This window comes from Coloeus monedula, assembly GCF_965178545.1.
Source record: "Coloeus monedula genome assembly, chromosome: 1".
NCBI lineage: Eukaryota > Metazoa > Chordata > Aves > Passeriformes > Corvidae > Coloeus > Coloeus monedula.
The window spans coordinates 54583473-54600589 of NC_138781.1; the positions used below are offsets into that span (position 1 = coordinate 54583473).

At 36.7% G+C, this 17117-nt stretch overlaps 1 protein-coding gene across 2 annotated transcripts in view; it reads right to left on the bottom strand.

Annotated features, from left to right (window-relative positions):
* SUGCT (succinyl-CoA:glutarate-CoA transferase) overlaps window positions 1-17117 on the bottom strand; it is a gene marked incomplete at its 5' end in the record, with an annotated part of 342330 nt that overhangs the window by 264025 nt on the left and 61188 nt on the right. For both annotated transcript variants that reach the window (XM_082285668.1, XM_082285667.1), the window contains one exon: window positions 8017-8112. In XM_082285668.1, coding sequence (XP_082141794.1) covers window positions 8017-8112 — 96 coding nt within the window. The remainder of the gene's footprint in view (window positions 1-8016; window positions 8113-17117) is intronic.

Here is a 17117-nt window from a genome sequence, read left to right on the forward strand (position 1 = left end):
TTCCTAATTAGACACACACTTTTCTAAAGGACTGCTCTTTTAGTTACAAAGAGCTTAGAAAAGATCACATTTGAGATGGAATCTTATTAATCACATTATATTTTTGTTTTCCTTTGGGGCATAATGCCTTGACCTCTATACTCATACCTCTCCTTGCAGAGAGCTACCAACTACATGCAGCTCACCTGGGTGCTCTTATATAACACATCTACTCATGCAACAGTGAATGCTATTGTAAGCAAAAATAGGCAAAGACAGGAGTTCTAGACTAAGTGGTGCACCAAACCCATCACAGAGACAATTGTAATACTATTTTGTAACATGCCACGCACATATAAAGTCAAAAGCACAGCATATAGAAAAACAGCTAATAATGCTGGTAATTTGTATCCACCATCCTACAAGGCTCTTCAGAAGTAAATGCTGCAACAAAAACTAGATTACATGAATGACATCTAGTGGACATACCCTTTCATAACAATCAACTGCTCCCAACCAAAACTGACACAAGCTTCACACAGCAAGAACAAGCCCCTGCTTATGTACATATATATATGCAGGTTATTATGACAGGAGTCATTTAGCAATCCTGCTGCACACAGATTTCTGAGTTCTCTTTCAGACTGTTTAAACATGTTGCAGCTTAAGAGTGGCTGCACAGTATAGTAATACAATGGCTATGAAACATATGTTCAGAAAAGGAAAAGTAAAGTTTATTCTTCTGCCTTGGATACAATAAGCAGATTAGAAGAAAGCAGTGATCCATCTGCAGTCAATATCTCCTCTACAATCCCACAGATCCTACTTTCATCACTTTCCAACCAGCTACAATTTGAAGAGCCCTCTACTGATCAGGGCTCTGTTAAACTGCTCTTCCTAAGAACTAACTTTGACATGAATATACAAATCTGTAATATTCAGTAACCTTGTAACTTGTTTGCTGTAAATAATACCAACTAGATCCCTCCCCCCAGGAACGGGCAAATGTGGAGGAAACAATTGACATAGACATAAAAGACAAACATCCACTAAATGACACTGAACATCAGTACACCTGTATTCCTATCCTAGTTTAATTAGTTTTTCTCATGTGTCCACAGACAAGTGACAGATGAATCATCTTAATGTACATTCATTTTAAATAAGTGTAAATAAATATGTCAGTACAAACAAATATACAAGTGCATATACCAGAATAGTCTGTGACATTTCCCAGGAGATCAAAAATGAGACCATCTCATTTGTCAACTATCATTCCTTAACAATAATTGTGATTATCCATACCTGTTTTGAAAATTCAAAGTATAAGAGACATTAAAAAATATCTTGCAGGCATTGCTTAAAATGAGAAGTGCAGGAGGATTTCCTTCAGGAAATAAAACTGTGTCAGGTTTTCAATTAAAAATGCATTTTATTTCAATCTGAAAATTCCCTGTGTACAGGTAGAAGCTGTCTGTGTGCATACAAGGTCAGTTTCTTTAATGTGCTGTCTCTGACAGGAGAGGATATATATGAATGAATTTGTAACTACATCTTGTATCATATACTGAGAGCATATCTAAAACTGCCCAAGGCAAACCTACCGAACTGGTTTCCAGACAGCTGCTCTGCCAGGAAAGAGGCTTGACAATCCACTGAAGGACAATCCCCACAAAATTATCAGGATAATGTTGTCAGGTTTGAATAACTAGAATTAATTGCTCATAAATGAGCATCTTTCTACAGAGATTGCCAAAGACAATTACTATACTTTTTCAATTACTAAAATGGCAAGGAAAAGCATCTGTACTCCAGCACTTCTTACCAAGCAGAGTGACAATTCTAGTCCTCTGTAATCACAACAAAACCAAAACATTTGTGCAGCCAGTGGTTAATCTACTCATACCACAGTAGAAAACTTCTGAAAAAAATCTAGTACAGAAATCTACAAATACAAACTTGTTCAAAAAGAAAGAAAGGGAAAAAGTCCTGCAAATGATGTTCTTGTTTTCTTGTTTTACAGAATCCATTATGACACATGCTTTTCTGGTTTCACTCTTTCTTGTGCCTTGTAAGATAAAGACATAAAGGAAGCAGATAGTTAAAAAACAAACCTATAAGTAAGTAGATCAAGGCTACTAAAGTATTGGGTATTCATCATATGAGTAAAGACATTTATCGTGAGGATGACCAAACTGTTCTTTGGAAATATTATCGACATAGTGTGAGAGAACACGCTTTGCTGCTTGAGAACACAAAGTTTCTATTCAGTTGATCTGGGAATACATTTAATTTTCATGTCAAGTGGTATATATGCTTCATTGCCTAGAAGAAAAATATAGGAAAATGGGCCCCCAAGGGTAGTCTAAATAGTCCAGGTGAGTGTTATGTAGATAATGTTCACAGAGTAAGAAGGGTCATCTTGCCTTGCCTGAATTTAAAAGTTCCCTCTCCCCCCTAAAAAATCTGTATTTTACTTCTTTCCTGTGCATAAGTTCCATGTTCTCCTAGACTGGGCTAACATAGAGCAGAAAGATTTTTTTCCATTTTGAATTTATTTAAGGACAGTCTCATGTACAAAACAAAACTTTGCAAATAATCAAAGTTCTGTTCTTTGTTGCTTTTGGTTCCAAGATTCATTAACTGCAGAAGTATCCAACAAAACCACATAAAGACAGACAAGAAAATTAGTACATATCACCATTTTTGCATGGAATAAGCAGTTTGAAATTTCTAAATGATTGACATTATTCTGCTGTCCTCTCTACTGAAAGAAAAAAAAAAGAGACTGAAATTCTGAGAGATTCTCTAGAGCTGATTTAGAAAAATTGGTGCACATTGTGCCTTCGTGTGAAAAGCATCTCTGACAGATGAATCAGGTCAAAACCTGAATTTCTTTGTTCCTGTGATGAGACATAAGTGACACGTGTGGAATTTTCTTTGTAAGACTCCTGGACAGTATGAAATTCTATGACCAAAAAGTATGAGATGCAGATGATAAAAATAATGCAGAGATATTTTATCTAAGACTGTGCTCATCTTCCTAATACCTCATACCTTTAACTTCCTTGTGAGTTTATACTTTGATTTTCCTAACACATTTCAATTGACTTTGACACTGAGATATTTTCTTCATATGAAGGAAATCTTATGCCTAGCACAAACAGAAGTTGATGCTTAAAGAATCTAAGTGATGCTCTAACACAAAAAACCATTAGTGTTGGGTCTGATGAGTTGTTACAATGTATAGTTCAGACAACAGAAAAGGTAACTGGTTAAAATAGTAATTTCTTTTCTGTCTCATGTTTTCAACTTCCATTCAGAATGGCTGTGCCCTTTTCACATTCTGAAAATATAGTGAACTATACTTCAGAAAACCCTGTGAGTCTTAGGAACAAATCTGTAACAAAAATACTATAATATTCATTAGATATCTGCAAGAACATGGTTTCTCAGTTTTCTAAATAGGCTTCAGTCATTATGGCCTGAGAGGAAACAGCCCTATACCTTTTTCTGAAAGTTTGCCTCTGAAAGTACTGTCCAGTTGCCCAGGGTGTCTGATGGCAAGGGTGATAAGCTGCCACAGGAAACATCCTGTAAACATTCCATTTAGATAGACTTTCTTGGGACAATGAATTCCAAGTGGGCCAATTGAAAGATGAAAATGTGAATGTCCTGATCTCATGCATGGTACAGGCAAGAGCGCTACATTGCTGAAACCTCTAGAATGAGGAAAGACCTTATCACCCCAAGTGGAAGACAGTAAGAACTTTACTTTTCAGCACAATTATGTAAACCGGATGCTTTTAAGCCCTGATTTCCTCTGGATAATCATGGAGCAGCTGTTGCTAAACAAGGTGTCTCATTATAGAAACTATTTTTAAAAAATTGTACTAATTATTTTTGAGATACAGCCCAGAACTCGGGGTTTGTGTTTTAACACTTGAAACCAAACGAATTGGGATTTGATTACATGAACTATCACAGGAGTGACCTATTCAAGCTACATTGCTCTGATTAAACAGCAGATATGCTCAAAGTACGTAATTTCTTATGAAGGTTTCAGGACTCAAAAAACTATTTCTGATTTTGGCTGTGTCCCAGTTTGAGACAAATTTGGAGGAAACCTTCGAAATGAACGTATCCTCTAATAGAAGGCAGATTTCAGCAGCCCCTCCCCCACCAGGTTCAGAAAGAAATTCCTAGGAGGAAAGTGAAAAAAAAGCTATTTATTTAACAAGCAGAGTGCATGCAGGCACCAAAAAAAAAGAATGAATAATGTCAAATAATAAAACCTCTCACTGTGGAGAAAACCTGAGTCCTTTCTGAGGGTGTGGCTTTGCTCTCTCTGGAGCTGGGCTGCAGCTTGGCGCCCCCTGCCTCCCTGGGCCGTGGTGTAAGGCCTCCTTGTGATGTTCTGGTGTTGCTGAACGGTCCAGAAGAAAAGAAGAAGAAGCCAAACTCCCAGGGAAAAAACTTTCTTGCCTCAGCTAGCAGGCTAACTAAAAAGCAAAGAATTTTAACTCTCCGTCTCTCTCCTGAGAAACAGATCTGAAAACTGGGTAAAAGCACGAAGGTGCTTCCTCAGCTCCGCAGCTGTAAGAACACAGGGGAGTGTATGTGTCCTTGAGCACACAATCGTCCTGAAGAATTCACTTGGCTTATTCTCTCCCCCTCTCCTGGACCCAGCTTAAAGACACAGAAAGGCACAGGATTCATGTCTGGCATAGAGCAGGTTATAGGGGACACAGCATCATAAAGTCACCCCAGGACAGGCTGATAAGAATCTAGAGTACTTCATCTCTGTAGCACATTGCAAATGTCACCTCTATTAAAAATCCATGGTAAATCTTTACAGTTAGTTTTACAGGAACCCTGGGAGACATTGCATACTCAAAAGACGTTCGAATCCTTTCCTCTGGGTTCTGGTAATGAATGCACAGAACTGAAAACTCAAGACATTTCAGATGATCATGTCACAAAGTCAGCACATTGTCAGAAAAGGAGAAAAACCTTAAGAATATGAAAGCCCTTGCATACCAAACTTAACACCTCAGATCGAACCATAAATAGATTTTCAGTGATGCTAATTGTTTCAGGAAGGAGAAAACCCATCTTCCCATTAATGCTTAATTTTTATGTTCTAAAATACAAAGAAAAGTAATAAAGGTCAATCTAGAGAACACATTCAGGGACAAATTATGTTGCTAGTTTTTCAGTCAAGAAGCAATAGGGAAATTCAGTGAAATAACAGAGATACAGTCAAAGGTAAATTTGACCTTGTAAATAGAATAGAGCCATTTGCAAAGATATTTTGAACAAATTCATTCAGCTGAAGCTCAGTGAAATAAAAGCTACCATAGCATTCAATACAGAACACTTATTGTAACAATTGTAAGTAAAAAAAAGTACTTTTTATGTACATATTTACGATGCTTTTAACAAGGTTTTTATTGTTTTGGTCAGTGCTCTATTGTGACTCTGATCAGACATCTCTCACACTGAACGATGATGTAAGTTATTTTGATTTTGCCTTTTTAATATCAATATGATGATCTCATGTCTACCCGATCTTCCATGATTTAACATAATCTGACAATTTTACAGAATTGTATACTCTGTATCACTTCATAATTTATTACCTGTATAAACACTCAAAATACAGGAAAAGAAAAGAAAAGAAAGGACATGTGAAAAAATAACCAATAGTTTGCTACCACCTAATTGTTCTGAAATTTATAGAAATTCAGTTTTCTGAAATGTGTTTTTCATAATTTGAACAAATTGCAGTTCACTTGCATGAAATATCTTGAAACAAAAACAAAATTTATAAAAATCAGTGTTGTGACAGTCATTAGCTTAGTAAGAAAAAGGCAGTATATTCAACATTAGAATGAGGAATGAAGTTCAGGTTTCAGAGATCTGTTCTATATTACAAATTACTATATTACAAATGAGCTGTGGGAGAAACTATAAAACTAGTACAATAGCAATAGTGAGGGTTAATTCAAGTTTATGAAGAGCTTTTCAATCTAAGTATAAGTTAGTAAAGGAAAAAAACTCTAAAACCCAAAATATTCGTACGGTTACAATCAGAATTGCAACCATGCAAGCTGATGCAATGTTAAGCCATAAATACATACACACACAACTCTACCCATAAAAAGTCCAGCCTAATTATTGGTTTATGAAAAAGAAAACTGAGATTAAAATCATTTATAATATTGAGGTAATATTTCTAATACCTACTACAGAAACAGCATACAGAAACACAGGAACCATAGTTTTATTAGGATTTTTTTCCAAAAAATAGTTATTTTAATAATGACTAATCTAGAGTAAATAAAAAAACACCCAAAACAATCTCCTAGACCTAAATAGCTGTCTATGAAAAAAGAAACAAAGGATACTCAATGTATGCTTTTCATTTTGACTGTGCAAAAACAAAGGCCAAAAGGACATAAAAGAATGCAAGTTTCAGTTATTCAGCCAAATGCCGTATGGTGAAGATAAAACATTTTGTTTAGTAAGGTTTTTGGGTTTGCTTATACAAACTTCAGATACTTCAGATCTGTTTTACACTTTCAAAGTACTAAAGTTCAAAAAGGCTTGCACCCAAAGGTCGTATCACAGAAACACAGCAGAATATAAATACTTGTGTAATGGATGCTTGGTTACACTGGGGTCATGCAGAGCTGGTTCTAGAAAACACACCCATATTGCTACACCAGTAGCACTGGAGACAAGAATACTGCAGGACTAAACCCGTTCTTGCTGAAAGAGCCACAACACCTCCCCATTGGTCTGAGACAATTTGCCATTTGTTGTAGCTAATTTGTAACAAGACAGTTGATGATGCAGTACGAGTGTTGGAAAAAGTCTCCTAGATCAAGTAGACTTAGTCCTTACAAAACCAACTCATTTTGGTTTTAGACCTGAGGAGGCCTGGTTGTCACTAGGTAGTGAGAGAGTTCTGCATAATAGTGGAAAATTTTTGCTTCAGATTTTATGGTCACAAGCAGAAAATCTTTCAATTATGATCACCACAGTCGTCACCACTGGAAAGACTGTACACTAAATTTCCCTCACTTTCTCTAAAAAAGGAGAGAATAAAGAAACTCAGCAATGTTTAGGTGCAGTTCTCCCAGACAAATTCTGGAAACTGTCTCTTTCAAGACTCAAAGGACTCTGGACATAAATTAAGAAATACAGGCTCTGCCTAGCTAGGTTCAAACATGACTATTTGATAAGAAATGCCAAAAAATATGAAATAAAGAATAGATTTTTTAAAATTTAAATATATGCTCAAGTCTCCATAAAGGCATGACCTCCATCAAAGAACACAAAATGAACAGCTAGAAAAGAACAAATTTTTTGTTTACTAGAAGAGTTTACCACACTGGTCAAAAGTAAGATAAAACTTGAAGTGAGATTTTTTTTCCTGTGCTTGTTTATATGATGAAGGTCATGTTATTTTAAGGAATGTCAACCCTTCATTAGATGTAGCAGAGTATGAATTCTGCTGAGGAAATCTGACTTCTGGTTAATTCCTTTTGTCGACCTGTTGTCTCACTGAGGAAGTGATTTGTAGCAAAATCAATAGACAATTACAAATATGTAGCACTGCCAGATTATCTTGGCCATTTAGGCTGCTCTTGTAGACCCACAAGATAAAACCACCAAAATTCAGAGGGAAAAGATTGAAATATCTCAGTTTATAACTGGTATGGAATGGAAGTCAGGTAACCCTTAAAAAAAAAGGTTTCTCTGTTGGGTGAAAACTAATCAAGTCATCATGCTAGCTTTAAGGCCATCCAGTTTCAGCAAACACCTTTGATCTATTTCAGTGTTCTGTTACTAATCTACTGCTGACGAAGAAATATGCAAAATGGAGAAATGACAATGAACGACAGAACCTTATCATACCTAGACACAGACACATTACAGACTACAGGTCATGGGAAAAGTCAGTTCTCAATCTCATAATACATAAAATAATTAATTCTAAGGAAAAAAACCCTAATGCTTTCTGCTTACCTGATATGGAACAATACTCCCATGAGCAGTACCCCAGCGTTTTGCTTCAATTTTGCAATTAAGGTAATTAGCTGCTACATGAGTGAGACATGCAACCTGAAAATGGAAAAAAAGTATAGTATTGAGGAAAGCTGAAACTTCACTGACAACTTCTCTGAGATTTCTTTCTATGTGCTTCAGACACATAAGTTCACAAATTCATGTCACAAAAGTATCCTTTAGATATTATATGTTTTGTATACTTTTTACTATGAGAAAAACTCAAGCTACAGCTATATCACAGAAGTGCTCATTTAAGTACAACTCAATAAACTCAAAAATTAATACATTCCCCATAACACCAGTAATGCTGGACACGTGTAGCATTAAACTACCCTGAGAGATAAGAGAAAGTCACCCTAAATATTTTGCAGAATGGTTAGCAGCAGAAGTGTCTTGTCTGAAGCCTAGTGGGAAGCATGATGGATTTGTGGGAGAGAACTCACCATTTCCTGAACCTCATTTCCATGCTTAAATCACAAAGACTTTTTCTCAGTTACAAGATTATCTTTTTGTTTTCTCCTATGCTTCTCATTTTACATGTCCAAGCTATGAAAAATATTTCTGAATTCTTCAGCTCCCCACATGTTCTGTAATATTAATTAAGTGGTGGGCCTTGATAAATCACCTGTCATTAGAAGATAAGGAGAGATTTAGCAAGTTATTAGTCAGACAGAACTGGAAAAATATTAACTTTGAGGAAAATACAGCATGCTAACTTAGGAACCAGAATGTAAGAGTCTTAATATATATTTTGTAAGTATGATTATATCTTAGCAAAAAGAACATTTGTGATGCAGTAATGCATGGAAATCAGTGGTTCTGTTATAATCTATAGCAGATTCTTTATTCTTAATTCTTTGAGATAATACACTGTGTGACAATATCTGAAGCCAAGTAACACAATAAAGCGTTATATTTACCATGGAAGGTTATCACTACTTCATCAGACACAAGACTTTTCTTTTATTCTGTTAACTAGCAGCACCAGTAAGTGCAAGTGCTTGCCTAAACAGTAGACCATGTGAACATTTTTTTCCAAAAATATTATTTTCTCCATATTTCACCCATTAGATGGAAGAAATTTGCTTTGATGATCAAAGAGTGTATACTGTTTTGTACCTACTAATCAGACTAATCTACAACAAAACACGCAATTAATTTAGAGTCCACCATTCATATTCCAATATGTGAATTATATCAGAATTCCCAGGAAACAAAAGTAATTTCATTTTCTTCTTCTTTCTCCATATATTCTGAAAAGACAATGTGAATGTGTCACTGTAACATTTAAAGAAAATATTTAACTGTAAATAATGGATGCAGTGATTTAGTACAGCAGGAAACCTAAGAAAATATACAGCAAATAAGAGTCTAACTAACTGACAAAAATTATATTTGTATATACTAACTACAAATAAAATTGCTTATTCCTGAGTACTGTTGTAAAGCATTTTGTAGCTGGATTTCAGCTCCAGCTTTCTATAGCCCAGTGTCACTTAATTTGGCTAAAATATTGAATCACGTCTGTCCTTTGGTCCCCAGGAAAATCTCAGCAGTTAAGGAAATGGAACTAGGAGTATGTAGAAAGAACTTTTTTTCCCTAGTTTGCAACTTCCCTCAGCAATATAGAATGAAACACACCGTGATTAGAGAGAGAGACTTAATGAGTTACAAGAGTGTGTCATTTATTAGTAACACATAGCCTTGACCCATCATTCCTGCCATTTTTCAGTTTGGGGTCACACTCACAACCACTCCAAATGGCTCTGCAGTGATGATGAAATATTATTCATTAAATATTCTTCTGTATTTGTATGCAACACTACACAGCTGCCACATTACACACAAATTTCACCAACAGGTGAGATGCATCCATTACAACCAGCTTTTACTTCTAAAGACCATGAATATACATTTAACTTTCCCCATTTTCTGTACAGGAAATGCTATATCAAACTTAACCCTGGGAAGGACACAGTGAATTAAAACCTAGTGAAACAGAAATCCCAAAATATTGATATTGAATGTAATCAAGCCAAGATTTCATTCCATCCATTTGTTTCTACATTTTATGCTATAGAAATAGGGGTTGGAGTTTCATAAGCAAAATTCTTCACAAAAAACTTTTATCCCTAAAAATATATCTTCCTAACACAGTGTTGCAAATTGCTTCAGCTTCCCTGATAAGAAGAATGTAGTATTTTCAGTAATAGAAAAAAACACACATCTAGATTTCTCCAAAGCACTTGTTCACAGTACACTAGGGAAAAAGGGATTAAAACATAATGCTTGCTAGATATTGAAATTTCACCACTAAAGCATCTGCTTCTGACTTGTTTCAGTAGCAAGAGACTGAAAAAGCCAGGGAAGTCAGAGCTTAGTAAAGATGGCAATGTTGGAACTAACAGTTGCGCAGACTATACCAAGGTCTCAGTTCAACTTGCTACTTAGTATGAAGAATAATTCCATTTCAGTCAATATACTGATCACTTGCTTGAATGCATATGCCTATGTAACCTACGAAACTGGTTTGCTTATTACTGTTTTTTCAACAAATCATGAAGGTAAAAAGCTTTTGGCTTTCTTTGACTTCCTTCTCTGATTTAGGTACCTTATTCATAGACAAATTAGCCAGACAAAATTAATTACTAGCAGTAACCGTAGTATCATCACCAAACAAATAAACTTATATAGGTTACATCAAAGTAAATACATCAGTGTTTTGTGTTTTGTGTAAAAATACACAGTTGAGTGAACTCTGTGGCCTTTTGCCACATTCATAATAACTCTCTGATGAGTTCAGCAAACTTAGAAGATGATTCTGTTTCTACTGTCCCATGAAACTGTCATAGACTTCCCAGGACTACCACACTTTTCCCTTTCCTCTCTTCCTGGCTCAGTTCATTCTCTTTAGTTTCTCTGAAGATTTAGTCCCCCTAAAAAGGCACTGTGCAAAAAAACTTTTTGGCATATACACTTTATGTCATTAATAAAGAACACAAAGAATTTATTTACCTATATCTTACAGCTGTTAAGCAAACTGCTGAACTGTTGGCAAAAAAAAGATATCCCAAATGAACATTTTACAGACATTATATCCCTTAGAAAAAAATTGTTTGTAACAATGTAAATCGATTTCTCCAAATTCCCCTGTAATTCAAGACACAGGACCTCATTGCTAGAGACACTTCTTGCAGTAGAAATATCTGTAATAAAATAAATCTCTCAAACTGGAGTTTGGGTACATCCATATGACATATTCAGCTAAGTAGTTTTAAATCTATATTTTAAACTGCTTTCCTGAAACCTTATAGACCCATTTCTTTTCTCCTTTAATTAAGAAATAATCCTTAAAAGTAACCTTTGAACTTGTAACATTAAAGCAGATATAATACAATGATACAGACATCTCTGTATTCATTTGCTTGTAGAGACAGATCTATGCACTGTAAATATGTATTATCAAATATCTACAGATAAGCATTTCTTTATTTCACATCATTAAAGGGAACACACATTTCAACATTCCTTTCTAATATTACTGTTGATGGCCAAATCCCATATTTGTGTTACAGACTTACTTAAATCAGAACAAAAAGAGAGCTGCATTAAGGTCTGAAAAGTTATGCTCAGATTATGACGGAATCAGGCAGATGGGAAACAAGATACTAAAAGCCACAAGGTCAGCAGACTAAGAAAAGAGACAGAATTTCAAAAGATTTTTTTCAAGAGAGCACATCAAACATAATTTATTACAATGAAGTCGCTGAGTCAATCAATCATTCACATGCAATTTCAACAAGTGTATATGAATAACAAAAGAAGACAGGTAACTGGAAAGAGGAGAAAATAACATTTTAATTATATTCTTTTTTTCTTCTCCATCCAATTTTGTGTCTGCTATCCTGCCACATGTATTAACAATGCTTTGACTCTAAGCCAAGTTAATTTATTTCTGTCTCGTTCTTTGTTTCCTTTTTCTTAAAGCAGGCGTGTAGACTCTTACGAACTTTGAGACTCAAGCAATTTACAATGGCATAGGTAACTTATTTTATGCCATACTACAGAAGTAATAACACAATTATTAATTTACAGCTTTGTAGGAAAAAATCATTCTAGAAAATTCCATTGCCTTCTGTTGTGCAGAGGCCAATAATCTTCCACTTACACCTTTTCCATACTTCTGGTGACATGTTAAAAAAATCTTTACATGAGAAAAATGTGAACATAAGATCAAAATCCACATTTGGTGCCCAGTAGAAAAGGTCTCTTAAAATCATGGATCCTATGCTAGTATTTACCTAATGACTGATTTTACTGGTTTATGTTTTCCCTTTTCCATGTTGCAATAAATATTTTGATACTGCAAACATTTAAGTTTGACTAATTTTACTTTTGCAATTATTCCCTGTTGCCCTTATTGAAGCTGCTTCCATGGACATGTGCATGAAGTGACTCAGCTCTTGCTCCTTGAGCCATTTTTGCCTTATCCAAAAAAACCAAAAATCCACATCAAAACCCAAAACCCCTATCTCTACAAGGAAACCCCCACTCTTCCAGATAATTATGCAATTCCTAAACATTGACCCAACTGTTTCAGGATCTGGCACTGTACCACAGTGAACAATGGTGTTCTATCTGTTTTTTGACAGGGAATTGTGTTTCAAACTCCTGCAAGAATGAACTGGGCAGCAGGAACCACAGTCTGGTGCAGAGGCAAGAGAGCTGCCACAATTCAAGGCAGCCCATCACACAGGGTCCAGCAGGAAACCACAGCATTCCCAGGAGCTCTCAACAAACATCACCTTATTCAGGCTTGTATGGGCCACCCATCTAGCCCGAAGCCAAGAGATCTGCAGAAGCTAAAAATCAGTTCAACAGTGACATACACCTCTAGGCAGGGCAGACATTCCCACCTACAAATACACAGCAAAGCCACTGCCCACAAAGGAGAAAGATTTTACTACTTCATTAGTGTCCCTACATCAAGGCAGCAGGTCGGGCCTGCAAATTTAACTAAAAAAAGTAAGACTACTATCACATAGGACAAGGCTTACTATTAAAGACAATTTCAGAAGAATGTCTGTGGTCATGTTTTGAACACTGTGCTCCAGGTAAAAAGTGTTTTCTACTCAGTGACACCAGTTTCTTTTAATGCAAACCTCCAGGAAATTATTGTGAATTCGCCCTTCACAAAAGAAAACTCCTGGCACTGAAGTATCAGTAAATGGTATAATCCTAGCCACAAGTACAATCTTGTTAAGATATAATCAAATCTTTAATGACAAATAACTACAATTTTAGAACAGGTCTCCTATAGTGTTCTGTTTTAGTGCCTTCCAACCAGACACAGGCAGGTACCCAAATCCGTGCCAGCAAAGACATGCAGCATGGGGGATTTGCTGATTCAAGTTAGCCACCTGACCAATAGCACACAGCAAATCACAGTCACACAGAAGATGTGCTAGGAGATGTTAATTGAAACAATAAAAAAACACAAACCATGCAATAAGAAAATAAAACGTAATGTATTTGAAAACCTTACCTAGAACATGAATTCTCAGAGGTTAAGATAGATAACAAGAGCAAAACAGACTTTAAGGTACACAGTTGTGTAAATACTTTTTTTGCCTGAAAATGATGGCTGATAACACCTTTTGCTTTATTAAAAAAAAGTTTAGACTACATAAATAGAGAAACTGAGGCATCTTCAAAAACACAATGCATTTGCATCACAGAGAACTGCTACGTTCAGTGAAATGCAACAACAAAATACAACTGATCTACGAATTATTTTTCATGAGATATTTAGAGCTTATAAAACACCAGAATGAATGCTTCTGTGCTTCCTGCAGCATGGAGATCTGCTCCTGATTAAGATACAATTAGTATTAACAATAGCAAAGATTGATACAACTAACAGATATAGGACTTGTAATTTTAAAAGTATGTACTATTCAGCACACAGTTTCAAGAGTAAGTACACATTAAATGGACTCCTATCTCTCCTCAGTCCCCAATTAAACTGGCAAACAAACAAACAAAAAATAAACTTCTACACACTCAGATGAATTTTAGGTGGAGGATCAGAAATAAAAATCGTGACCATTGAAGCTATTAGACAGCACTGGAATTAAAGAGGAAAAGGAAACAAACAAAAAAATTCTTTTAAATGAACCCCAGTTGAAGAAAGACACATTCTAAAAGGAAGAATAAATTTCATTTTCTTGATTGCAATAAAATACTAGGTTGGTTTTTTCTGAAAATCACTGAAAAATCTTGTTTCAGCTTCATAATTACACAGGAATATCTCTAAGGAACCTCTTACTTAAAAAAAAAAAAAAACTACTATGGAGAATATTAGCACTAAAAATACAAAGAACTCCAAAGTTAGTCTGTATACCCTGTGCAAAATTCAAAAACTGAAGGCACTGGGTTTCTCAGGAAGAAAATAAATAAATAAATTTAAAAGCCTATCAGTGTATTTTCCCATAACATGATCCTGGAAACAGATGAATCATTTTAAAAGTAACTTTGAAAACAATCCCTTTTCTTTTCCATGACATGGATAATTCAGCCAAAACAGTTAAAACTTTGGCAGTGTTCTAACAAATGAAATCATACGTCAATAACAGACATATAAGATGACTTTAGCCATAAACTTCTACAATTATTCCCTTAAGACTTTATTCTCTCTTGTCATGGTTTAGCATAGTTTGGGTTTTTAGTAAAGAGAGCTTCAGCCACAGAAGTGATTCTCTTGCAAAGAGGTGCTTACAGCTTCCTCTATGACCCAACAGAACCAATCAACTGGTTAGTTTGAATATTGGCAACATTTTTAAGCCACTTAAGAAGCTTGACACTCCTCTGTGATCCACATTTAAGAACCAACAAGCCCTGGGAAAGTTTTCTCTTGCTTCCAGCTTTTGGACAGGTAACTGGGGACTCGTGGTGCTTCTGCCGCTGGACACCCGGCGCGGCCCACTCAGTGCGGGCTGGGCTGGCTGGAAGGTGGCCGCCCCCAGGGCTGTGTGGCCCTGTTCCACCCGCAGCCCTGGTCCATGCAGGCAGCCCTGCGGGGTGGCTTGGCCAGGCCGGCCACCCCCCTCCAGTGCGGCCAAAAATTCATCTGAGGCCACCGCTCAGCAAAGATAAGCGATAAGCGAATTCCAGCTGCGGGGCCCAGGGGAGATTAACCCTTTTAGTGCTATAAGATTCCTCCAGAGCAGATGAAGCCTGCAGACATCAATCCCCTCCCAAGTCAAAGGAAAGGGAAAGGTGAAGGCATGTGAAGAAAACACCATAAAGACACCAAAGTCAGTGAAGAAGGAAGAGCTGAAATCCCGAAAGAGGAGAAAGAGGAGATGCTTCCAAGTCTAGAAGCTGAAATTCTGTTGTAAAGCTATGGTGATGGACTATGATACATCAGAGTACCCATTGTAATTTCATGAAGCATGGGGGGTGGAGTGTTCAAACTGCAATTGTGAGCAAAAATACTTGTGCTGAAATAAGCAAATGTTGAAGTAGCTGTGATTTGATGAGAAGCTTGAACAGAGAGAGATGAAAGTGATGAAGACCCTTGCTCCCAGGGGAGGAGGAGGACCTCTGTTCCTGGAGCTGAAGATGCTCCCAGAGATAGGTGAAGAGAACCTTTGTTTCTGAACAGCTCAACCTCAAAATGGTACCTCATTAGCTCAAGATTGGACCCTCAAAAACAGTTGTGGGGAAAGCTGTAAGTTGAGCGAAGGGTCTTTCACATGCAAGCAGAGAACCAACCCGGGCAGCTGTCATGCTGTGGCATTGAAGCCATGAGAGAATTGTTTCTTGTGGAGATGTCTCCATAGCATGAGCAAGAGAGACTCCTCTCCCTAAGTGAACTGGAAAAGATTATTATAGAGGTGGTAAACCGAAAATCTCAAGGGTTGTCTTTTTACGTTGTCAGTGGGAGAAGGGAGAAAGGTGGGGTGAAGAGAAGTGTTCTGAAGGTTTAGTCTGACATTTTTTTCTTTCTTTTAGATCTGTTAAACTTCTTTATATTCTTTTAAGTTTTGTGCCTGCTTTGCTTTCTCCTAATTCTTATCTCACAGAAGGAAAATAATTAATTAATGGATATTTTGAACCAAACTACTACACTTAATTGGTGTTTTCGCCTGGTTAAAGATTGAACTCGCTACATCTCTGAAGAAAGACTATATATGCATTGAAATATTAAATGCATTGTGTTCTGTATTTCATACAGCTTTACTAAGTCCAGGCAAAATTCAACTTACAGAAAGTTTATTCTGCTACATTGTATACAGGTTCCTCTAACACTATAACACATTTTGTGTCTTGATTTTCTAGAGCTGAATTATAGTGAAGATAAGGTTGAGTACTCAAGGGTAAGAATCAAGGCCAACAGGGCAGACATCAACCAACCAGGATAAAAGGCAGATGGAATATTCTATGAGCAGCTGCGAGTAGTCTCACAATTGCCATCCCTTGTTCCCATGAGGGACTTCAGCATACTAAATAGGTGTCTTGAAAATACAACACAACAAAGAAGAAATAGTCTAGGAGGTCTCTGGAGTGTATGGAAGATGACTTCCTGATGCACTTGGTGAGAGCCAACTAGGGAAAGGGTCCTCTGGACCCGTTGTTTGTGAACTGAGAAGGACTTCTGTGTGGGGGTGGAAGGCTGTCTTGAGCATAGCAATCATGAAATGATAGGATTTTTAATTCTTGCAGACAGAAGGAGAGGGCAGTCAGGAGAACTGTTACCTTGGAATTCCAGAGGGCAGACTTTGGCCTGTTTAGGAGACTGGTTGAGAGACTCCCTTGGGAAGAAGTCCTGTAGGACAAAGGAGTCTAGGAAGGCTGTATATTCTACAGGAAGGAGCACCTAAAGGATCAGGCATAGGATCATCATGCCGCACGTGCCTGACAACCAGGGGATCAGGCCCAGCTAGTATAGATTTATGAAAGGCAGGTCCTACTTGACCAACCTGATCTTCTATGGCAAGGCAACTCACTTAGTGGATGAGGGAAAGGCTATGGATGTTATCTACCTGGACTTTAGT